General features: G+C 43.5%; 1 protein-coding gene across 1 annotated transcript in view; it reads left to right on the top strand.

Moving 5' to 3' along the window:
- Positions 1–25806, top strand: part of LOC139413574 (solute carrier family 4 member 8) — a 51867-nt gene that overhangs the window by 11908 nt on the left and 14153 nt on the right. The window contains exons 2-12 of the mRNA XM_071161090.1: positions 16108–16189; positions 17250–17405; positions 18590–18725; positions 18818–18978; positions 19916–20113; positions 20799–20887; positions 23746–23903; positions 24431–24518; positions 24741–24887; positions 25132–25232; positions 25528–25702. Coding sequence (XP_071017191.1) covers positions 16108–16189; positions 17250–17405; positions 18590–18725; positions 18818–18978; positions 19916–20113; positions 20799–20887; positions 23746–23903; positions 24431–24518; positions 24741–24887; positions 25132–25232; positions 25528–25702 — 1491 coding nt within the window. The remainder of the gene's footprint in view (positions 1–16107; positions 16190–17249; positions 17406–18589; positions 18726–18817; positions 18979–19915; positions 20114–20798; positions 20888–23745; positions 23904–24430; positions 24519–24740; positions 24888–25131; positions 25233–25527; positions 25703–25806) is intronic.

Here is a 25806-nt window from a genome sequence, read left to right as displayed (position 1 = left end):
TGCTAGGGGAGGGAGGCCGCAAGACACAGATCATTTGCCACACACACGCACGCACGCACACACACACACACACACACACACACACACAGAGAGAGAGAGTCAGTACCTAGGTGATAGCAGAGTGAGTAGCACGTGGGCTGTGTGTATTTTTTTATTAAAATAGTACCTAACGGTAAACTAGAGAGGTGAGTGGTGATTGGTTTAAATACTGCAGGAGGGAAAGGCTAACTCAGTTCACTAGCTAGTGATCCTATGTATGGGGCCAGGAGTTTTTCCTCACCATGTGATCACAGTTGTCCCTTTCAGGTCACATGGTCAGGGAAACCTTAGGGCCCTATAAAACAATGAAAGTCATTGTATATCCATGCATTCTCTTGTATATCCATGTCACAGCTTTTTGTGTACCCACCAATCACTTCCTGTATTGGATTGAGTCAAGGGTTACAAGCTAAAAGCAGGAAACAGGTCACCCCCCCACCATTCTTCATTTGCACTCAACAGAATGAAACAGAGAGGGAGAGAGAGATAGAGCTGTATCCTAGCTGCAGTTCCAGTCCTCCTAATAGAGCTGATTATAGAGCCTGCAGCCTGAACTGAGTCCCACAGACAGCCCTAATTCACCAGCCACAGCTGCACTGCCTGATAACACAGCACCGCATCGAACAGAATAGGGGAGTGGGTGTGTGTGTTAGAAGGGTAAAGGAGAGAGAATTAGAGGAAGGGTGTGTGCATGTGTTTATACAGTAGATGGAAGGAGAGACAGTGTTGAGGCAGAGACAGGTTAATCAACACCATTTTTATATACCAGTGGTAAATGAAGTCTGACTATAGAGCCATTGTGAAAGAGAACACTGAGACTTTTTATCAACTCTTTCCTCTTAATCACCAGGTTTATTAAGCCCTAAATACATTATTTCTACCAATTCTATTTTTCTGTGCACTTGGTAATCTTCATGTTTTTTCCAACTCAAGGTCCATCCATCATTAATGAAGGAATTCTATGTATGCCATTCAGCTTTTATCTAATGCAAGTTACAGTACAGGGAGTTCATACATTTTAGTGATTCCAGCAAGAATTGAACACACAGTCCTGGCATTGCTAGCACACCTCTCTTACCAACTGAGCCACACATTCATTCAGCATTGCAACAATTCCCTCACTCACCCAGTCTTTCTGTATTTTCTAATAGTTCCATGTAATAGTCAGTGTATTTGTCTAACAGTGAGAGGAAGAGGTGTCTAGGGAGATGGAACTGCCTAGTCATGGAAATAACTCCCTGTGGCTCAACATTGACAGGGAGAGGGTGAGGTGGAGTGGAAAAACAAAGGATGGCTAAGCATCAGCACCAAGTCAACCATTTCAATTAACTCTCACCAGGGAGGTGTAGGGGGTACTGACACAACAGGTGTGTCTGCATGCCCTGTGTATGTGCATTGTGTTGACTCTAAGCTGAGGGAAAGGTACTATACCTTACAGCGCAGGTACAGATCTGGGGGCTTTTGTAAGATTTGACTTCACAAGGTAAGAATGGTCTCTGAGTCTTGTTTTTCCCTTGAAAAACATAGTCTGTATCATATCTTAATCTGGAGACTAGTTATATAAAACTGTGATTGGAAGCCTGAAAATACACTTTAGATGAAATATGTAGGATAATGAAAAATTATACTTTACTTTCAGTACTGCAACTTTTTTTAACTCGTCAAACTACAGCTAAAAATGCCAGTGGTCAACTATTAAGACCTGTTTGTGTGATAAATGTTGAACTGAAAGTGAGGGACCTCCAGTGAAGGTGAATCTGCCAGACCTCTGGAGGACAAGTGAAACAGCCCTCTCCTTGAGGTGAGGTGGAGTGGGCCCAGCTGTCCTCTGTCCTTTTTATGGGGGGTTTCTGTTGTGATGAATTATGCCACCATCAAGGGGTGAGGCCAGGGGGAGGAAACTGATAGAACAGGTCTGCTAAAGAGGTGGAGCTTACAGGGACAGGGACTGTCTCCCTCCTCAACCCCTCACCCTCGCTCACCCTCATCTCTCATTTATCACAGCTCACAACTCTAAGGCTAGCTGGCGGAACAAGAATGGTTCTAAAGTGCCTTTTCTAAATGGGTCGATACATTGCCCCTGTGTTCAATCGGACAGAGCACAGGAGAACCAGAAAAAGTAAATCAATGTTCTATGTATTTACTCTGATGCCATGTCAATTTGATACGCATTGCGGATAATGGCTGGCACACACACACACACACACACACACACACACACACACACACACACACACACACACACACACACACACACACACACACACACACACACACACACACACACACACACACACACACACACACACACACACACACAGAGGAAGCCTGGAGATAGGCAGTGATGTGCTGAAAGGAAGGTTGAATCATCTCATTCAAGGAAAGTATTGATGCATGCAGTTCACATAAAGGGATCCTGGCTGCAGCAGAGGAAGGCACTAATAGGATTCATATTTTCCTGAAAATCTACCAAGTTTCAATACCGGGAATAATTCCAATTTATCCAGAGAGTCCCGGGAAGTACTGCAAAAATAGAAGTTCCCATTTAAAGCGTTTAAAACCAAGTTATCGTCCCTATGCCAGGCCAATCAGAGGGGCTTTGCACCACCTTGTAGGCTTGGTTGCACCACTATGTAAAGATTTCAGAGAAAGTGAATCTGATATTTAATAGTGATAAGAGTAACTATCTTTGATTGCTAATGACATTGTTGTGAATTGTGAAACAGGCAGTTCATGTTCCTCAACTCATTCAGCACTTTTCAGCAGTAGGCTATCTCGACACAGAGCGTTCAGGACGCACAGCGTGCACCCTGAGTATAGCGTTGTCAAATCATACAAACTTTGTAATGGCAGTCAATCAAAAGTTAAATGACAAAAGTTGCTAAGCTTGCTAGATAACCTCCTTCAACGAATGACAGAATATCTCCTATATTTGGCAAAATCGAGTTGACGATTATGCAGGTAGCAAATCAACTCATGAATAACAGGGAGATGAAGAGTGGAAGTAGTTGCAATATCAAGGTATCTTAACCCAGACCAAAATATCCATATCTTCTCTCATACCATTTGTTGACCGCACATTCTCTACTGAAGCTCTCATATGGGCAGCAGTACGAGACAGACCAGAGAAGCTCTCATATGGGCAGCAATACGAGACAGACCAGAGAAGCTCTCATATGGGCAGCAATACGAGACAGACCAGAGAAGCTCTCATATGGGCAGCAATACGAGACAGACCAGAGAAGCTCTCATATGGGCAGCAATACGAGACAGACCAGAGAAGCTCTCATATGGGCAGCAATACGAGACAGACCAGAGAAGCTCCCATATGGGCAGCAATACGAGACAGACCAGAGAAGCTCTCATATGGGCAGCAATACGGGACAGCGCAGAGAAGCGGGGAAAATGTTCTAGCGGTATTTTGACATACTTAGGCGAGAGAAGTGCTTTCATAATGCAACCTATAGATTACAGAATACAGTTAGGAATTGTCATGCGAGACAGGAGTCAGGATATTGGGTTTCAGTGAGGGGCCGGACAGGAAAATAACCTAGGCTCTAGGACAGGAGAAGGAAGTGTTTTCCCTCATGTCTCTGAATTGTTAACATACTTCATGTCTGTGACAGAGATGACTATGTAGTGAATTGTGCATAGGCCTACCAAATTTGTGACTATCTGAAGAGTCACAATGACAAAGCAAAGAGGCACGCGTTCTTTTCTAGGCTATACTCTAGGGGTTTCCTGTAGGGTTTATTAACTACATTCGTGTCGGTTGTGCTGTCCAGCAGTGTCAGTTATGTGTGTGCTTTGGATTTATGCAACTTTGTGTGAAGTAAATACGCTAGGCTAAAGGCTTCAATGCGACAACCTGTTTGATTATGTGCTATTGTATTAGTTGATAATCTGCTGCTGTGGAACTGCATTAGTGCGACATTGGGGGAAAATGTTGTAATTTCCCGGGTCTTGTCATTACATTTTTTCAGGAAATGTGAACAGTGTTCCCAGGGCAGTCCCGGGATCCCGGTTATCCATGTTAATCCCTAGAAGGTACCAGCTGCAGCCACTCCAATTAGGGCCATGCCCTGTTTAAGCAGCACACCTTGCTGCAGTCAGGCTGCGTTTACACAGGCAGCCCAACAATGTTATTATTATTTTTACCACTAATTGGTCTTTTGGCTAAAGCAATTAATTGGTCTAAAGATCAGAATTGGGCTGCCTGTATAAACACTGCCTCAGAGCTCATTTGCATTCGGTGGGTCTCCAGCCCAGTGACTATCTCAAAGACTATGGACCTTTTGATTAAATGTTTTTGATAGACTGAACAGTCAAATGGTGGCAAGAGATATTTCAGTTACAGTTTTGACCTCTGTTGAGTTATTAAGTGCTTGAACAGTGATATATACTCTGATTTGAGCTAGACCTTTTATTTAGCAGTTTGAATTCTGCTTTCAAAGTGATAAAACAGCAGAACATTTTCATGTTTGCACCGGTCCTTTGGCTCCAGTGTCCCGGTCATGCGCACGCACGCACACACACACTGTGTCAGATGATGGCCCTGGTCCAGGTTTGTGATGATCCATCAAGGATGTGTCAGAACAGCCAAACCATGATTAGTTTATGCTTATGATTTAGGGTCTGCAGTGTTGCAGTGTTGCTGCAGACCCCACACACACGCATGCCTACACATACACACAATATTACAATTCCAGTGCAGCCCTGGCCGTAGATGCAGAACCATTAGCTGTCTTGGACCAGTGGAACCACAACCTTGTTTTTGAATTCTTTCTTTTTCTTTTCAGTTGATTGAACAGTTAAACTTTGAGACATTGTGACAGAATATGTCGCAAGGTTAATGGCTTGTTTGTTAGAACAGATTCTGTTTGTGATTGTACTGCTGAATGGAGCTCTGTGTGGAAATGTGTTAGTAGAACATCCTGACCTAGCTTCTCTGGTTGAGTGGGGGAATTTTGTTTGTCATGCTCTTTGATGGGTTTGCGTGTGTGTGCGTGCATGTGTGTGTCGGTTTGACGGTCTGTCTCCGGCTAAGGTCAACAATATTGACTGGGATTTGCCAGTAATGACATGGAAAAGGTACACATACCACACACACACAGAACTGTATCATACATTGATTTGTATTGTATGTCCTCTGAGCCATCTAATAACACTTCTGAAAGGTTCCTGCAACATTGTAACAATGATATTGAAATATAAGAGCAGCATTCCCGTGATCTGAAACCAGATGTGAACCCTCAGATCCAGTACAGTATAGGTCGTTGTCAATAAAACGTCACAATACAGTGCACAGCGTTCGATTTTCCTACTGGGGTGCAAGGAGACCCCCACCTGTAATTTCAGATATGTGAGGGTAGCCCATCCATTTGGCATGTAGCTACACTCTTAGAAAAACATTGCTATATAGAAGCCTTTGAAGAACCCTTTTTGATTCCAGTTAGAACCTTATTGGTTCCAGGTAGAACATTTTTGGGTTCCATGTAGAACTCTTTCCCCATCGGGTTCTACATGGAACTCGAACGGGTTCGACCTGGAACCAAAAAAGGTGCTCTTATGGGGACAGCCGAATAACCCTTTTGGAACCCTTTTTTCTAGGCAAACAACATGCCATTAGCTTGCTTCATCAGAGATTACGCTTTTGGAAAGAGCTTAACATCGGCAAGTCCTAGTGCTGTTAAAGTTGTCAGTTGGACTACTGTCATCATCGCTATAGATGGCAAGAAAGTCAAACAATATTTGGATATAATGCCATTTATCCCCTGAAAGTTTGCTTGTTATGTAGCTAGCCATATCGACTCGATCTGTTTAGCTAGCTAATTTGACGTAGTCCATCAATGTAGCCTATCATGTCTGCCAGCAGCAATCGTGATTAAACACTCTTAGCAACAATGTGGAAAATGGGATGTTAGGTAACTTCGCTAGGTAGGCCTACATAGGTTGAAGAAAACAGTACCTTAGGTCTACTTACCGCTATATGTGTAGCCAACTGTACAACGTTTCTACTAGTAGCTTGCAAAGTAAACATTATCAGCTAACTGTGCATCTGCAAATGCCCCCTTCTGCTGCTTGACAGGCAGAGCCCACAAAGGAAGGGAAATTAACCTAAACCACTAATACTTGTCAGGTATAGGTAACTTTTATTTTATATCACTCAAATATCCAATTAATGGTGGCCGATATTGTGCAATATCATGAGGCTACCCTCATGTATCTGAAATGACATGATCAATTGATGTTTACTGATTGTGAAAAGCATGCAGTTACTTGCTCTATAACTCTGATGATAGAGCTAAATGTGCGCAATTGTTTTGCATGGAATAATCGGAAATGTGTCATTCTGACTACGCTCTTCAAGAGGTGATGCTATTACAACCAAATACTTAACATTTATATAACAGTCCTTTCAAAACTGCACGCAGTTTTCAATGGTTAGTGGAGCTGGGAGTCTTCTTTCCCCCCAGCAGGCAAATCAAAAGCTCTGCACATTATTGTGACGTTTTATTGATGATGACCTATAGAGTCAATGAGATGCACTGGCCTTAGGGCCAGATTTCGACTTAAAATATATGCTTTTTCTACGCATGCCTTTCCTACGCACTTCTCAGTAGTTGGTATTCAGATTTACGTTATGCAAGTGCGTAACGGGCTTTGCAGGCGGGGTCCCCTTGCAGGCACTAAATACATTTAATTCAACCGCTGAAAACCCTCCCACTTGATAGCCAAGAGATTTTTCATTCAATAGGGTTTTCAGTACATTTATTGTCTCCGTTTCAGCACCAACTGGTAGATTATTTATATATATATATATATATTTGTATATACAGTGCATTCGAAAAGTATTCAGAATCCTTGACTTGTTCCACATTTTGTTAAGTTGCAGCCTCTAAAATGTATTAAAATCGTTTTTTCCCCTCATTAATCTACACACAATAGCCCATAATGACAAAGCAAAAACTAGTTTTTAGAAATGTTTGCTAATTTCTAAAAAAAAAAATAAACAACTGAAATATCACATTTACATAAGTTTTCAGACCCTTTACTCAGTACTTTTTGAAGCACCATTGGCAGCGATTGCAGCCTCAAGTCTTCTTGGGTATGATGTTACAAGCTTGGCACACCTGTATTTTGGGAGTATCTCCCATTCTTCTCTGCAGATCCTCTTAAGCTCTGTCAGGTTGGATGGGGAGCGTAGCTGCAAAGCTATTTTCAGGTCTCTCCAGAGATGTTCGATTGGGTTCAAGTCTGGGCTCTGGCTGGGCCACTCAAGAACATTCAGAAGCTTGTCCCGAAGCCACTCCTGCGTTGTTTTGGCTGCGTGCTTAGGGTTGTTGTCCTGTTAGAAGGTGAACTTTCACCCCAGTCTGACGTCCTGAGTCCTCTGGAGCAGGTTTTCATCAAGGATCGCTCTGTACTTTTCTCCGTTCACCTTTGCCTCGATCCTGACTAGTCTCCCAGTCCCTGTTGCTGAAAAACTTCCCCACAGCATGATGCTGCCACCACCATGTTTCCCCGTCGGGATGTTGCCAGGTTTCCTCCAGACGTGACACTTGACATTCAGGCCCAAGAGTTCAATCTTGGTTTCATCAGACCAGAGAATCTTGTTTCTCATGGTCTGAGAGTCTTTGGGTGCCCTCCAAGCAGGTTGCCATGTGCCTTTTACTGAGGAGTGGCTTCCGTCTGGCCACTCTACCATACCAAGACCTGATTGGTGTAGTGCTGCAGAGATGGTTGTCCCTTTGAAAGGTTCTCCCATCTCCACAGAGGAATTCTAGAGCTTCTCCCCCGATTGCTCAGTTTGGCCTAGCGGCCAGCTCTAGGAAGAGTCTTGGTGCTTCCAAACTTCTTCCATTGAAGAATGATGGAGGCCACTGTGTTCCTCAGGACCTTCAATGCTGCAGAAATGTTTTGGTACCCTTCCCCAGATCTGTTTCTCGACACAATCCTGTCTTGGAGCTCTACGGACATTTCCTTCGACCTCATGACTTGGTTTTTGCTCTGACATGCACTGTTAACTGTTGAACCTTTACATATACAGGTGTGTCCCTTTCCAAATCATGTCCAATCAATTGAATTTACCACAGGTGGACTCCAATTCAGTTGTAGAAACATCTCAAGGATGATCAATGTAAAGAGGATGCACCTGAGCTCAATTTCGAGTCTCATAGCAAAGGGTCTGAATACTTATGTAAATAAGGTATTTCAGTTTTTAATACATTTGCAAAAATTTCTAAAAACCTGTTTTCGCTTTGTCATTATGGGGTATTGTGTATATTATTTATTTAATCAATTTCTGAATAAGGCTGTAACGTAACAAAATGTGGAAAAAGTCAAGGGGTCTGAATACTTTCTGAAGGCACTGTATATTTTTTGTTGGTACTTTTACCCCCTTTTCTCCACAATTGTTAGCTACAGTCTTGTCCCATCACTGCAACTCCCCTACGGATTCGGGAGAGGCGAAGGTCAAGAGCCATGTGTCCTCAGAAACACAACCCTGCCAAGCTGCACTGCGTTTTGACATACTGCTTGCTTAACCTGGAAGCCAGCTGCACCAGTGTGTCAGAGGAAACACCGTCCACCTGGCAACCAAAGTCAGCTTGCAGGTGCCCGGCTGCCACAAGGAGTCGCTAGAGCGCGATGGGACAAGGAAATCCTGGCTGGCCAATTGTGCTCCGTATCATGGGTCTCCCGGTCACAGCCGGGTGTGACACAGCCTGGTATCGAATCTGGGCCTGTAGTGATGCCTCAAGCACTGCAATGCAGTATCTTAGACCGCTGCTCCACTCAGGAAGCTTAGGCACATTTTTGGGTTAGGAAATGTACAGTGGGGCAAAAAGGTATTTAGTCAGCCACCAATTGTGCAAGTTCTCCCACTTAAAAAGATGAGAGAGGCCTGTAATTTTCGTCATAGGTACACTTCAACTATGACAGACAAAATGAGAAAAAAAATCCAGAAAATCACATTGTAGGATTTTTAATGAATTTATTTGCAAATTATGGTGGAAAATAAGTATTTGGTCAATTACAAAAGTCTATCTCAATACTTTGTTATATACCCTTTGTTAGCAATGACAGAGGTTCTATAGAGGTTCTGTAAGTCTTCACAAGGTTTTCACACACTGTTGCTGGTATTTTGGCCCATTCCTCCATGCAGATCTCCTCTAGAGCAGTGATGTTTTGGGGCTGTTGCTGGGCAACATTGACTTTCAACTCCCTCCAAAGATTTTCTATGGGGTTGAGATCTGGAGACTGGCTAGGCCACTCCAGGACCTTGAAATGCTTCTTACGAAGCCACTCCTTCGTTGCCCGGGCGGTGTGTTTGGGATCATTGTCATGCTGAAAGACCCAGCCACGTTTCATCTTCAATGCCCTTGCTGATGGAAGGAGGTTTTCACTCAAAATCTCACGATACATGGCCCCATTCATTCTTTCCTTTACACGGATCAGTCGTCCTGGTCCCTTTGCAGAAAAACAGCCCCAAAGCATGATGTTTCCACCCCCATGCTTCACAGTAGGTATGGTGTTCTTTGGATGCAACTCAGCATTCTTTGTCCTCCAAACACGACGAGTTGAGTTTTTACCAAAAAGTTATATTTTGGTTTGATCTGACCATATGACATTCTCCCAATCTTCTTCTGGATCATCCAAATGCTCTCTAGCAAACTTCAGACGGGCCTGGACATTTACTGGCTTTAGCAGGGGGACACGTCTGGCACTGCAGGATTTGAGTCCCTGGCGGCGTAGTGTGTTACTGATGGTAGGCTTTGTTACTTTGGTCCCGGCTCTCTGCAGGTCATTCACTAGGTCCCCCCGTGTGGTTCTGGGATTTTTGCTCACTGTTCTTGTGATCATTTTGACCCCACGGGGGGAGATCTTGCGTGGAGCCCCAGATCGAGGGAGATTATCAGTGGTCTTGTATGTCTTCCATTTCCTAATAATTGCTCCCACAGTTGATTTCTTCAAACCAAGCTGCTTACCTATTGCAGATTCAGTCTTCCCAGCCTGGTGCAGATCTACAATTTTGTTTCTGATGTCCTTTGACAGCTCTTTGGTCTTGGCCATAGTGGAGTTTGGAGTGTGACTGTTTGAGGACCAAATACTTATTTTCCACCATAATTTGCAAATAAATTCATTAAAAATCCTACAATGTGATTTTCTGGATTTTGTCTGTCATTGTTGAGGTGTATCTCTGATGAAAATTACAGGCCTCTCTCATCTTTTTAAGTGGGAGAACTTGCACAATTGGTGGCTGACTAAATACTTTTTTTGCCCCACTGTATGTATCCAATCCATGAAATATTGGAAAGTGGAAAAAAGTGTACAATAAGTTTTGAACAATAGTGCTATAAATCTACTCTAATCCTCACTAATCATGGAACTGTATGACAACGGTCCAGTCATTGTGAACCCTGTGCCAGGCTCCAGGTTTAACCTGCTAAGTGTGGTCTGAGTTCTATAATGATTCAAATAGGCTACATGTCCCAAATATTGCACAACTTGTAATACGGTAGCCTAATATGATCCACTAATGCTAGCGATCCTCAGGAACACCTCCACAAACCCTACAGAGGAAAGAAAGGTAAACGGGATGGAATGATGCAAAATGTAAGATACAAATTGAAGCAAAACTAACACTGAAGTGACAGGTGTAAATGCATGTGGGTATTACTGATGAGGGAGGGGGGGGTTCTAAATGGACATATGGACTTTTTTTAAGATGGTCATACTATGGATCATTTAGCTATTTGATTTAGAATTTTAGGACCCCCTTAATAGGTGGTTTGAGACGCATCCAATGCAAAAAACAGATATCTCTAGATTAAACTGACTGATTTAAAAAAATGATGTTACCTAGAATTGCATGCGTCAATCGACTATAGTGGGTTAACATGATACAATTTGTAAAATAAAACAGAGAAAATCCTGGGTATATAATTAAAACATTCTAAAGCGCATTCAGCCCTAGAAGCCTATAGCTTGGGTCTCCAAATTGAATCCATTCAAATTATGAGGGCATACAATTTAAATTCTGAATAACGGCACAGCTATTTATTGCCTACTTCACTGTGGAAAGGGGAAATATCTAAAACAATTGCTTTGTGTATTTACAATCCCTTTCTCCTATCAGATTACTCATTTACATACAGTAGCTCTTATGAATTTATAAATTATAGTGCATGAAGAATGCTGTTATTTTATCGGAAAAAAGAAAGTAGGTGCTTTTTCCACTTGGAATTGGCAGGTTCGCTCAACCTTATTCATGATTTTCTCTTGCGTAAAGGTGGAATTATTAGGGAATTGAGTCAAGGTCAGAATATAGCGTAGATACACCTTAATTTCTTAGATCTCCACCCTGAACGAATAGCGGGTAAATAGCTTGCCATTCTCATGCTTAAGCTCAAGGTCAGAATACGGATAGAGAGTAAAGTGCATAAAAAGGGAATTGCGTTCCATTTATGTGCACTTAACTAGGGTCGGAATCGGCCCCTCAGTGAATAGATAGAGGCCACAGTTTCCCAATCATATCCTTATGTAGTTGTCTAACTAACACACACACTCTTACCGCACCCACTGCTTATAGTTTTACCCCCTCCAGGCACTGACTGAAATGTACTAGGGTTGTCACGATGCCAACATTTTATTAACGATACTATACCAGGCCAAGTATCACGATACGATACCAGGTAGTATCGAGATGCCACAGGGAAAATGTGTCTCCGCTGTGCATCGTGGCACACAACTTCCGCATCATGCATGCATTATTTTCCAGAGAACTCATAGCCCCTCATTGATTAAACCTTACACAATGATTCACATGTCATTTGGGCAGTAAGCAGAACAATAATACATGAAATTCTCATTACTGTTTCGTGGTTCTTTTGATCGGTAGGATGAAAAATTCAGTAGTATCATATGAAACAGTACTATGGTATTCATAAATCTTGGTATCATAAGTATCATAACGTTTTGGTACTGTGATATTACCATGGTACCGGTATATCGTAAAACACTAAAGTGTACACGCACGCACACAGGAACACGCATTCACACACTGATATCCATATCAAGTGGGTGGAAGCACCCATCCATATGCATGAGGAGAGCTTTATTTAATCCCTACTGTTAATCACTACTGCTTGGTCAAAGGTAGGTAAAGGTTGCATTACTATGGAAGAGTAATGGTCAGAGTGGGAATTAATCAGAAATGACCCCCACCCACACTGTAGACTTAACACCAAGTACATGAGGCCTGCTTTTTATTTAATTTTTTATTTGATTTAAGATTTATTTAACTAGGCAAGTCAGTTAAGAACAAATTCTTATTTACAATGACGGCCTACCAAAAGGAACAAGGCCTCCTGCGGGGACGGGGGCTGGGATTAAAAATACTACAAAATATTAAAATATAGGCCAAAACACAGATCACAACAAGAGAGACACCACAACAATACATTAAGAGAGACCTAAGACAACAACATTAGCATGGCAGCAACACATTACTTCTGCATGTGTGTTCAGTTAAACAGCTCTGTTGAAGATGCTGCAGATTACTGATGGAGTACTCCTGGTAAACATGCTGAGCTCTGAGCATTAGGTCCAAACAGATCACTTTCCCACGAGCACACCACCCACATCAACCAATACTACACCACTCCCCCGCTCCTCCCTCCCTCCCTCCCTCCCTCACACACACACACACACACACACACACACACACACACACACACACACACACACACACACACACAATCACACACACACTGCAGTGTAAGCAAAAATAATGTGAGAACACCAACAATGTTTATTATAAATGTGGTGAAACAAGTTCATCTAGAAACCTTGATCTCTCTGAAGATACAGTACAATATCACCGCAGCCAACTAGCAGCATCAGTCAGTCTGATAGATGTGTCACTTTGTTTATTTATTGATTCAACTCTCCCTGGATGGCACAGATTGGAGGTTTCACTGGCCTGCCTGACCTTCACATCTCTTGTCTTCTTCAAGCCCAGGCCTAATGTGTGTGTACGGATGTGTTTGTGTGTGTGTGTGTGTGTGTCTGTGTGCACATGTACAGTGCCTTGCGAAAGTATTCGGCCCCATTGAACTTTGCGAACTTTTGCCACATTTCAGGCTTCAAACATAAAGATATAAAACTGTATTTTTTTTGTGAAGAATCAACAACAAGTGGGACACAATCATGACGTGGAACGACATTTATTGGATATTTCAAACTTTTAACAAATCAAAAACTGAAAAATTGGGCGTGCAAAATTATTCAGCCCCCTTAAGTTAATACTTTGTAGCGCCACCTTTTGCTGCGATTACAGCTGTAAGTCGCTTGGGGTATGTCTCTATGAGTTTTGCACATCGAGAGACTGACATTTTTTCCCATTCCTCCTTGCAAAACAGCTCGAGCTCAGTGAGGTTGGATGGAGAGCATTTGTGAACAGCAGTTTTCAGTTCTTTCCACAGATTCTCGATTGGATTCAGGTCTGGACTTTGACTTGGCCATTCTAACACCTGGATATGTTTATTTTTGAACCATTCCATTGTAGATTTTTCTTTATGTTTTGAATCATTGTCTTGTTGGAAGACAAATCTCCGTCCCAGTCTCAGGTCTTTTGCAGACTCCATCAGGTTTTCTTCCAGAATGGTCCTGTATTTGGCTCCATCCATCTTCCCATCAATTTTAACCATCTTCCCTGTCCCTGCTGAAGAAAAGCAGGCCCAAACCATGATGCTGCCACCACCATGTTTGACAGTGGGGATGGTGTGTTCAGGGTGATGAGCTGTGTTGCTTTTACGCCAAACATAACGTTTTGCATTGTTGCCAAAAAGTTCAATTTTGGTTTCATCTGACCAGAGCACCTTCTTCCACATGTTTGGTGTGTCTCCCAGGTGGCTTGTGGCAAACTTTAAACAACTCTTTTTATGGATATCTTTAAGAAATGGCTTTCTTCTTGCCACTCTTCCATAAAGGCCAGATTTGTGCAATATACGACTGATTGTTGTCCTATGGACAGAGTCTCCCACCTCAGCTGTAGATCTCTGCAGTTCATCCAGAGTGATCATGGGCCTCTTGGCTGCATCTCTGATCAGTCTTCTCCTTGTATGAGCTGAAAGTTTAGAGGGACGGCCAGGTCTTGGTAGATTTGCAGTGGTCTGATACTCCTTCCATTTCAATAGTATTGCTTGCACAGTGCTCCTTGGGATGTTTAAAGCTTGGGAAATATTTTTGTATCCAAATCCGGCTTTAAACTTCTTCACAACAGTATCTCGGACCTGCCTGGTGTGTTCCTTGTTCTTCATGATGCTCTCTGCGCTTTTGACGGACCTCTGAGACTATCACAGTGCAGGTGCATTTATACGGAGACTTGATTACACACAGGTGGATTGTATTTATCATCATTAGTCATTTAGGTCAACATTGGATCATTCAGAGATCCTCACTGAACTTCTGGAGAGAGTTTGCTGCACTGAAAGTAAAGGGGCTGAATAATTTTGCACGCCCAATTTTTCAGTTTTTGATTTGTTAAAAAAGTTTGAAATATCCAATAAATGTCGTTCCACTTCATGATTGTGTCCCACTTGTTGTTGATTCTTCACAAAAAAATACAGTTTTATATCTTTATGTTTGAAGCCTGAAATGTGGCAAAAGGTTGCAAAGTTCAAGGGGGCCGAATACTTTCGCAAGGCACTGTATGTGCCTGTGTGTATGTGTGTATGTCAAATTTCAATCAAATGTATTCATAAAGCCCTTCTTACATCAGCTGATGTCACAAAGTGGTGTACAGAAACCCAGCCTAAAACCCCAAACAGCAAGCAATGCAGATGTAGAAGCACGGTGGCTAGGAAAAACTCCCTGGAAAGGCAGAAACCTAGGAAGAAACCTAGAGAGGAACCAGGCTCTGAGGGGTGGCCAGTCCTCTTCTGGCTGTGCCTGGTGGAGAATATTACAGAACATGGACAAGATGTTCAAATGTTCTAAGATGACCAGCAGGGTCAGATAATAATGATGAGAGTGGTTGTAGAAGGTGCAACAGGTCAGCACCTCAGGAGTAAATGTCAGTTGGTTTTTCATAGCCGATCATTCAGAGTATCTCTAGAGAGTGGAAAACAGCAGGTCTGGGACAAGGTAGCATGTCTCGGTGCGTGCGCGAGCGTGTGTGAAAGAAACAACCATCCGACCTATAATCCACTTTTTATGCATTAGTGTCATCCTCTGAGGCTCCTAATGTGAAATAGCCTCTGAGGCTGTTCTGACTGAAGTTTGAGTTCTCTCTGAGTTATCAAGTGTCTGTGCTTTGATGCTGGTTTTTGATAGGAAATCATCCGTTAGGGCCAGTTAGTGGCTCTTTGGAACTGGGAATGGGGTTTGGTGCTCCAATTGACCTTATGACACAGATGGCAAGGACTCTGAGACACCTTGCTGCCTGCCTTCCTCCGGACTTGCTCCAGAGACCATCTTTGCTTGCTCTCCCCATTTGACCACCTCCCTCTGATGACCACTCAGGCCATGCACTTTCCCGCCCCTCCACATGACCTTCCATCTCATGCATGATGTTGTTGTTTTCTAAATTGCTTGTATTTTTTGTGTTGCTTTAAAGCGCTTTGAAATTCATTGTGTAATGAATAGCGCTATAAAAATTACATTTATTATTATTATTATGATGTTGATCTAGTTCCTCACAGCTTCTGTTTGTACATGTGAGTGTGTGTGCGTGTCCGTCCGTGTGTATGTGTGAATGAGTGCATGTGTATGTGTGTAAACGTGTGTATGTGTGTGTGAGGTTCTAATGTTACTCTTTTGAAAAAAGGGTTGCAAAGAGGTTATTTAGCGGTCCCTATAGGATAACCTTTTTGGTTCCAGGTAGAACCCTTTTTGGTTTCAAGTAGAACCCTTTTGGGTTCCATGTAGAACCCTCTGTGGAAAGGTTTCTTCATGGAACCTAAAATGGTTTTACTTGGATCCAAAAAAGCTTATTCAAAGGTTTCTCCATTTTAGGTTCTAGATAATACTTTTTTTCTAAGAGTTTATTTTCTGTGTTTGCAGAGGGCAGATGAGGAAGTGGTAGTGGACCAAGGAGGAACCAGCTCAGTCCTCAATATCCACTATGAGAAGGAGGAGCTAGAGGGTGAGACACCTGACCACCTCATTAACCTTTATCTGTGTGTATGTGTGCTTAACAATTGAGCTCATATATTTTTCAGCACAGGAGTCGGGCAACCACTGTTCATGTGCAAGTGTGCATATATATTTGTGTGTTTGTGTGTGTGTTTGTATGAGCATATTTGCATGTGTTAGCACAATATTGTGTACCACGCAGGTTTGTTCATGAGAGAATGCCAAGTGTGTCTTTCTTTCTAGTGTGTGTAAGTGTGTATGTGTTTGTCCATCCCTGGCCATGTTCTGGTTCAAATGTATAGAGATCTACATTAATAATGGATCCGCCAGGTAGGCCTGGGCAGGTTGAGGGGGGTCTACTCTGTCATTGGTTTGTGTGTGCGTGTGCGTGTGCGTGTGTGTGTGTGTGTGTGTGTGTGTGTTGTCTCACTTTCCTCTGTAATGAGGAGAAAGCTGGATAGAGAACTGAACACACCCTGATGATTTGACTCTTCTAACTCTCCTATAACACATTATTCTGACAACCTTCTTATAGTATTAACAGGTAGCTGTCGACTCACATCAAGTACATTTGCACTGAATGTTTATCAAGGTAGCTGACACGCGCACACACACACACACACACACACACGCGCATGCACAAACACAGACACAAACACACGCACACAGCCACCAACATGTGGCTGGCCAAAGGCTGTTGTGTCATGCAATATTCATGACTGCCTAACAGATGAGATTGGGCAGATTCAACAAATTCAACAGCTGCTTGATTCCTGACTGCTGTGAGCCTTTTGATCTTTAACTCTTATTTACTTCATCCTGCCCTTAGCTGTTTTACCTGTCCCATTGTGCTGGATAAGCTAAATCAAGCTTACCTAAAGTATTTATAGAAAACGATGTAGGACCCATGTTGAATATGCATCATTGCACCAAGCTAAATCCCAAAACATTTGTTCACTCTCTCTTTCTCTGAGTTTTTATAGTGCTGATGTGAGGGCTATTAAATCTGTCTCTCTCCCTCTCTCTGATCCACCTCTTCTCCTCTCTGTTCCACCTCGCTCTCTCTCCAGGCCACAGGACTCTGTTTTTGGGGGTGAGTATGCCCATGGGTAGACAGAGCCACCGCCACCACCGCCCCCATGGCTCACGCCACCGCAAGAAGGACAGGAGGGCAGGGAATGCTACGCAGCAGGACGAGGAGGGAGAGGGGGCCTCAGCCTCTCATGGTGACATACACACACAAACTTGTTTTCTATCCTCGAGGAGACCTAAAATTGATTTGCATTCAAAATCTAATTTTCCCTAAACTTAATCATAACCCATAACCCTAACCCAAATCCTAAACCTAACCCCTAACCCTAATTGTAACCCTAACCCTAAACCTAACCCCTAATCTTAAAATAACATTTGTCCTCATGGGGACGTGGGAAATGTCACCAGGAGGGAGAATCTTCCTTGTTTTATTATCCTTGAGGAGACTTTGGGGGATTTTAGGTCCCCACAAGGATAGAAGAACAAGACCACACACACAATGTACACTGTACACGTGCAGCAATTTGACTATGTTCAATCCAAACAGCGTCATGTGGAATTTCAATGAAATCCTATATAAAAGTACATCTTGTCCAAGGTTGCTGGCTGCTGGTCCATGTGGGGGACATTTCTCTGCAGTTCTATCCCTGAGGTTGTTCTATGGGAAGCCATTCACATGTGTAGGCTGACCTACGTGTTTATATTTCCTCTCTGTTAGAGAGAGGATGGTAAACAAATCAAGTCAATACTGCAGCACAGGCCAGGCCAGGCAGCTAGGCCAGTGGTGTTAATCCATGTCACCTTCACAGGGCTGTGGACACACTGCTAATGCAACCTGCATCAGCACCCCAGGCTAATATTGATAAGCATGCTGATTAGGCAGCCCAGAGCAGGAACTGGCACGCATAAAACACACAAACACACACTATTGTGTCAGTGTCAGGGGACGGGGGACGGGGGACGGGTTCCATCTGCAATATGGTCTGAAATACTGTAATATCTTTGAGGTCAACAAGATTTAAGTCAATAATCCCTCCATCAACACAGGCAGGAAACAATTGTAAATATCTAAACAGTCCATCTCCTATCATTATTTACTCTGCTTCTCTTCTCTTCCCAACCCACACATCCTATCCTACTACCTCTGCTCCCACCATTATTTCCTCTTTCTCTATCGTTCCATCATTCTTCCTTTTCCATCTCTCTTCTACCCAAATCTCTATCCTTCCTTTTCTGTCTTCTTCATCGCTCCTCTGTTCATCTCTCTTCACCTTCCCTGCCCTGTATCCCTCTCTCTTCCCTCTTAATATCTCTCCCCTCATCATCTCTCTCTATCCATCATTCTCTCTCTCCTCTTCATCTCTCTCACTCCATGTAGATACTCCATCCCAGCGTGTCCAGTTCATTCTGGGGACAGAGGAGGATTCTGAACATGTGGCCCACGAGCTCTTCACTGAGCTGGATGAGATCTGTGTCAAAGAGGGCAAGGACGCAGAGTGGAAAGAAACTGCCAGGTCAGGGAGGGACATAGGAGTGTGTGTATACGTGAGGCTTGTGAGAATCCCTACATTGCTTTAACCGCTAAAGATCTCTCTCATCCATGTAGGTGGTTGAAGTTTGAGGAGGACGTGGAGGATGGAGGAGAGAGGTGGAGTAAGCCTTATGTGGCCACGCTGTCCCTCCACAGCCTGTTTGAGCTGCGTAGCTGCCTAATCAACGGCAGTGTACTGCTGGACATGCAGGCCAACACCATCGAGGAGATCGCAGGTTAGTCAGACCAACACACAGACAGGGAAGAGCCTGTTGTCCAGTGGTAATGATCCTGGCTCCAGACACATGTATGACTCCCCACCAGAGACAGGGGTTCAATTCCCATATCTACCTTCCCTCTGATCTCAAATCTTCCAGAATAACGTGTCAAAATACAAACAAAGTATCATAAAACACTACACAGACAAATATCTTCAATCAATCAATATATTGAACAGGAATCAAAAGTCCAGTTCAAGAATAGGTTAAAAAAAAGTGCACACAAAACATCACCTCAACAGCTGCTACTAACAGACCAATTACAAATTCCCCAAGGGAAATATGACATATGTACAGAATTAGCTTTACATTGACAAGGAAATTGTCACTATATTGCTAGACTAGTCCCCCGCCCCCTTAATATATAAAGTCATTACAGTCAAATGAGAGATGATGATGAGAACTTGCATGCACTGTGATGCTGGAGGGCTAGAGCAGTGAACTGTGTCTATCTCACACTGGCCTGACATTTCACCAGATGGACTGAGGGTGACAGGCTGAACAGGTGGCACCTGTCAGCTGCACCTGTCTGTCTAGATGATGTAAGAGCATTGTGTCAGCATACAGAGCAGCATACAGAGACTGTCTTATCTTATCATGCATGACATGATCTGACACAACAATGAATATGCAGCCATGGTGGTGGTGTGCTCCACACCTCTGCTGATTATTCTCTGCAATCACACCAATCAGTACAGAAGCACACTTCAGTGCTGAACGATTAGTGCTTTATGAGGTTGGTTCAGTTTCAGTTCGATTATGACAAAATAATCATTGTTTTCGGTTTCATTTTCCTGCTCATTAAAAAAAATAGTCCTCTCTCATCTTAAATGGCACTGACCACCACTGTTAGTTACAGAGTCTATGATTGTTTTTGTGGTGTGTCCTGGTGCAGATATGGTGTTGGACCAGCAAGAGGCGTCCCATGAGCTGGACGACAGTGTGAGGCTGAAGGTAAGGGAGGCCCTGCTGAAGAGACACCACCACCAGAACGAGAAGAAGAGGTCAGGCCATCACCAGCTCATCCCTGACATGGTGCGCTCATTTGCCGATGCCGGACGCAAGCACTCTGAACCCCACATGGACAAGAGCGGTGGGTACCAGGAGAGAAGTGTGGGAGGAAGGGCAGAGAGAAGGGAAGGGGAGGATAGAAAGCAAGTTGACATTTATTGTCATGAATCTTGCCCTGGAGGCAGAGCTGATTTCCGTTAAATGGGCCAGCTGCTAAGTCAAAATTGGCTATATCGTAAAAATTCATGAAAATACAAATGTGCTTTTTTGTCCTAATTTAATTAGGCTAGCAGTGTGGTTACGGTTAGGGTTATGTAAAAAGTCTGATTGTATTAATTGTGTCTGTGCCAGTCAGTGGCCACTCTGCAGAGCTACTTCCAGTACATGAGTCATTCCAATAAATACCACCATGCTGATGGAAAGGGGGGGAAGGAGGGAAAAGGTGAGGAGGAGGGAAAAGTGAGAGAGGAAGTGAGGGAGGGAGTCAACAGGTGGGTGACAGATAGAAAGAGAGTGGGGAGAGAGAGAGAAAGAGAGTGGGATGTAGTAACTAATCAGACAGCCTTCTATGATGTGTCAAAAAGTATAATTGAAACTTCCGTTAGTCGTCTGCCAGGAATCAATAAAATTGTTCCCAAAGACAAAATGTCGGATATATTAGCTGAACAACGATTAGTTTCACTCTCTTGGCAGTTGACCAGAAGTACAGAGGAAAGTGTACCAACAGCACCTCACACACACTCCTCCACACCGCTCTGATTCCTCAGGTCCAACTGTCTCCCCCCAGCCTCCCCCCACCAACATAGAGGTAAAAAATGGAGCCAACCACGACAACAGCCAAGTGGACCTTAGCAAGGTACGTGTGTGTGTGTGCGCGTGTTAGTGTGTGTGTGTTTGGTACCGCGTTGAAGTGACTCACTGCTGTCTGGATCAGAGAGCTGTGAAGATCACACCAGACACACAGAGACAGAGAGACAGAGAGAGAGAGAGAGAGAGAGAGAGAGAGAGAGAGAGAAAGAGAGAGAGAGAAAGAGAGAGAGAGAGAGAGAGAGAGAGAGAGAGAGAGAGAGAGAGAGAGAGAGAGAGAGATGGACACTCTTAGTCTCTCATTGATCTAATCCTTATGGGAGCCAATTCGGCTTTCTCCTTGAACAGCAAATACTTCTGTCTAAGGAAAAGTGGCCAAATATAGACAAATGCATATTGTACAACAGCATCCAAATTAAACTCACCACCATACATATGGACCTAGCCATTACAGTGACTTGCACACCAGTATAATATAATCAATGTACAGTGTTACACAGACCTCAGCACACAGACATCCCCTGACTTGCTGACTGGGTGATACTGTGTGGCTGCTATGCACCATCCTGTTGGAATCAGTCACTGGTGCCAGTCAGGGAACATCTGGGCCACACAGCGCCCACCAGGGAGGAGCAGGGGTACTACACATTGTCTTATTATTACTGAGCCACATCCTGTCCCAGGCAGCCTTTATCATATATAACATTATTCATATTTAAGGATGCATCTCAATATTCTATAGTGGTTTAATCTCCTTGTCTCCTTCCCTTCACCTGCTCTGATACGCATCATCAGACTGGTGAAAGCATATTCTGATTCTGTATCCACTATGTGTTCTCAGATCAGTACAGATGAAGATAACGTGACGTTAGACTAAGGACTAGAAACCCAAGAAACCCAAGGCCTGAACTCATATAGTAATACTGTAAAAAGATACACAAGCATAGTATAGATACATAGACAAGTGTGATACTGCAGCTACAGTGGGGCAAAAAAAGTATTTAGTCAGCCACCAATTGTGCAAGTTCTCCCTCTTAAAAAGATGAGAGAGACCTGTAATTTTCCTCATAGTTACACTTCAACTATGACAGACAAAATGAGAAAAACAAATCCAGAAAATCACATTGTAGGATTTTTAATGAATTTATTTTCAAATTATGGTGGAAAATAAGTATTTGGTCAATAACAAAAGTTTATCTCAATACTTTGTTAAATACCCTTTGTTGGCAATGACAGAGGTCAAACGTTTTCTGTAAGTCTTCACAAGGTTTTCACACACTCTTGCTGGTATTTTGTCCCATTCCTCCATGCAGATCTCCTCTAGAGCAGTGATGTTTTGGGGCTGTTGCTGGGCAACACAGACTTTCAACTCCCTCCAAAGATTTTCTATGGGGTTGAGATCTGGAGACTGGCTAGGCCACTCCAGGACCTTGAAATGCTTCTTACGAAGCCACTCCTTCGTTGCCCGGGCAGTGTGTTTGGGATCATTGTCATGCTGAAAGACCCAGCCACGTTTCATCTTTAATGTCCTTGCTGATGGAAGGAGGTTTTCACTCAAAATGTCATGATACATGGCCCCATTCATTCTTTCCTTTACACGGATCAGTCGTCCTGGTCCCTTTGCAGAAAAACAGCCTCCATGCAGATCTCCTTGTCTCCTTCCCTTCACCTCCTCTGATACGCATCATCAGATCATCAGAAGAAGATTGGGAGAATGTCATATGGTCAGATGAAACCAAAATATAACTTTTTGGTAAAAACTCAACTCGTCGTGTTTGGAGGACAAAGAATGCTGAGTTGCATCCAAAGAACACCATACCTACTGTGAAGCATGGGGGTGGAAACATCATGCATGGGGGTGATGTTTCCACCCCCATGCTTCACAGTAGGTATGGTGTTCTTTGGATCCAACTCAGCATTTTTTGTCCTCCAAATACGACGAGTTGAGTTTTTACCAAAAAGTAATATTTTGGTTTCATCTGACCATATGACATTCTCACAATCTTCTTCTGGATCATCCAAATGCTCTCTAGCAAACTTCAGATGGGCCTGGACATGTACTGGCTTTAGCAGGGGGACACGTCTGGCACTGCAGGATTTGAGTCCCTGGCGGCGTAGTGTGTTACTGATGGTAGGCTTTGTTACTTTGGTCCCAGCTCTCTGCAGGTCATTCACTAGGTCCCCCCGTGTGGTTCTGGGATTTTTGCTCACCGTTCTTGTGATCATTTTGACCCCACGGGGTGAGATCTTGCGTGGAGCCCCAGATCGAGGGAGATTATCAGTGGTCTTGTATGTCTTCTATTTCCTAATAATTGTTCCCACAGTTGATTTCTTCAAACCAAGCTGCTTACCAATTGCAGATTCAGTCTTCCCAGCCTGGTGCAGGTCTACAATTTTGTTTCTGGTGTCCTTTGACAGCTCTTTGGTCTTGGCCATAGTGGAGTTTGGATTGTGACTGTTTGAGGTTGTGGACAGGTGTCTTTTATACTGATAACAAGTTCAAACAGGTGCCATTAATACAGGTAACGAGTGAAGGACAGAGGAGCCTGTTAAAGAAGAAGTTACAGGTCTGTGAGAGCCAGAAATCGTGCTTGTTTGTAGGTGACCAAATACTTATTTTCCACCATAATTTGCAAATAAATTCATTAAAAATCCTACAATGTGATTTTCTGGATTTTGTTTCTCATTTTGTCTGTCATAGTTGAAGTGTACCTATGATGAAAATTACAGACCTCTCTCATCTTTTTAAGTGGGAGAACTTGCACAATTGGTGGCTGACTAAATACGTTTTTGCCCCACTGTATGTAGCCTACTGTGGCAGTATTTAGTACTATATTAATGGCTTTTTGTCTATAGGTCAGGGATTTAGTTGAAGCATTCAAAAACCTCCTTCCTCTCCTCTCCCAGGTGGACATGCACTTCATGAAGAAGATTCCTACAGGAGCCGAGGCCTCTAACGTCCTGGTGGGAGAGCTGGACTTCCTGGAGAGACCTGTGGTGGCCTTCGTACGCCTCTCCCCTGCCGTTCTGCTCACTGGCCTCACTGAGGTCCCCATACCCACCAGGTAGTCTACTGTGTGTGTGTGTGTGTGTGTGTGTGTGTGTGTGTGTGTGTGTGTGTGTGTGTGTGTGTGTGTGTGTGTGTGTGTGTGTCTGTGTGTGTGTCTGTGTCTGTGTGTGTGTGTGTGTGTGTGTGTGTGTGTGTGTGTGTGTGTGTCCTGCTCACTGGCCTCACTGAGGTCCCCATGCCCACCAGGAGTTCTACTGTTTTTGGTGTGTGTGTGTCTGTCTGTCTGTCTGTCCTGCTCACTGAGGTCCCAATACCCACCAGGTAGTGTTGGTCCTATTCTATGATTCTAATGCATTCATATGATAATGTTAGTAAGAGGGGACACACTCCATAATGATTATTGGCTAAAAGCAGTTGGTGGTTGAAGTGTTTAGAATCTTCAGTAAATTAACAGAAAATGACAGACGATATTCTGGTCAGATAGGACAGCCACCCGATGCTTTCATAGCATAGTAGCGTTGCGTATGATAGCATAGCAGTATCCAGTAGTATCCAGTATTGTTAACCCAGTCACTGTTGCAGGTTCATGTTCATCCTCCTGGGCCCAGACGGAAAGGCTCAGCAGTACCACGAGATTGGCCGCTCCATGGCAACCATCATGACTGACGAGGTAAAGTTCAACAAAAGTCTACATTCTTCCTCTTTAACACTAAACATTCTGGGGGTAAATGGCAACTCTTGGCAGCCCTAGATAGAGTTACAGAACGTTCCAGTTTGTGTGCCAGATCTTTGTCCTTGTTCTGTGTCAGATCTCAGTTGGCACAGACAATTCATTACCTCCTATCTTTATCAGATCACTCTCTCTCTCTCGTTCTCCCTTCCTCTCTGTCAGATTTTCCATGATGTGGCATATAAAGCTAAGGACCGCAGTGACCTGCTGGCTGGTATAGATGAGTTTCTGGATCAGGTAACCGTTCTGCCCCCCGGGGAGTGGGACCCTTCCATCCGCATCGAGCCCCCCAAGAGTGTCCCCTCTCAGGTAATGTGACTATGGTAATATGACTGTGTTAATGTGGCTGTGGTAATGCGACTGTCCCTTTGGCTATATTTTATGTATGGTTTAAGTGATCCATTAAACAATGTGGAGCAAACATGAGCACCAGTATGCTACATTTTTAATGGTTTGTGGCAAGGCTTTTTGTGATTGAGGTTCAAATTGTGCTGTTTGTTCCTGATTGGCTGCTGTTGCTCATTGGGAGTTGTTTGAATGGTTGTGTGTGCAGGAGAAGCGGAAAATTCCAGGGATGCCCAACGGTACGACCTGCCCTGTGGAAGAGGAGTTTCACGCAGAACATCATGGTCCTGAGCTCCAGAGAACAGGAAGGTATGTTGCACTGAACAACAAACAGGGTTAGGAGTTAGGCTTAGGTTTCTGCTGCTGGGGAACTCAATCAATGCATAAGAACAAGGATCTTGCCCACAGTATTGCTATTTCTAAATAAAAGTGAATTTATTGTCTAAATGGAGACAAACAAGCAATATTTTTGTTCTTGTGACTTTGACTGAGTTACTTTTGTATTTAACTTTTTATTTTGCCTAATTGAGCTTTGAACTCATAAGGTGATGTATTGATATTGGTACTCCTCTCCTCCCATTCCTCCTCCCCCTCTATTGTGTAGATTGTTTGGGGGTCTGATCCTGGACATTAAGCGGAAGGCTCCGTTCTATCTGAGTGACTACAAAGATGGGTTGAGTCTTCAGTGTGTTGCCTCCTTCCTCTTCCTCTACTGCGCCTGCATGTCCCCAGTCATCACCTTCGGAGGCCTGCTGGGGGAGGCTACGGAGGGACGCATTGTAAGAACACACACATCCAAATGTGACCGACCACCTCGATTTGGTCTTGTGTTGCAAAATTTGAAATGGTGTTTTTTACATTGGATAAAAGTAGAGACTCTCAG

This window comes from Oncorhynchus clarkii, chromosome 7, assembly GCF_045791955.1.
Source record: "Oncorhynchus clarkii lewisi isolate Uvic-CL-2024 chromosome 7, UVic_Ocla_1.0, whole genome shotgun sequence".
Classification (NCBI taxonomy): domain Eukaryota; kingdom Metazoa; phylum Chordata; class Actinopteri; order Salmoniformes; family Salmonidae; genus Oncorhynchus; species Oncorhynchus clarkii.
This window is presented reverse-complemented; position numbering and strand designations above follow the sequence as displayed.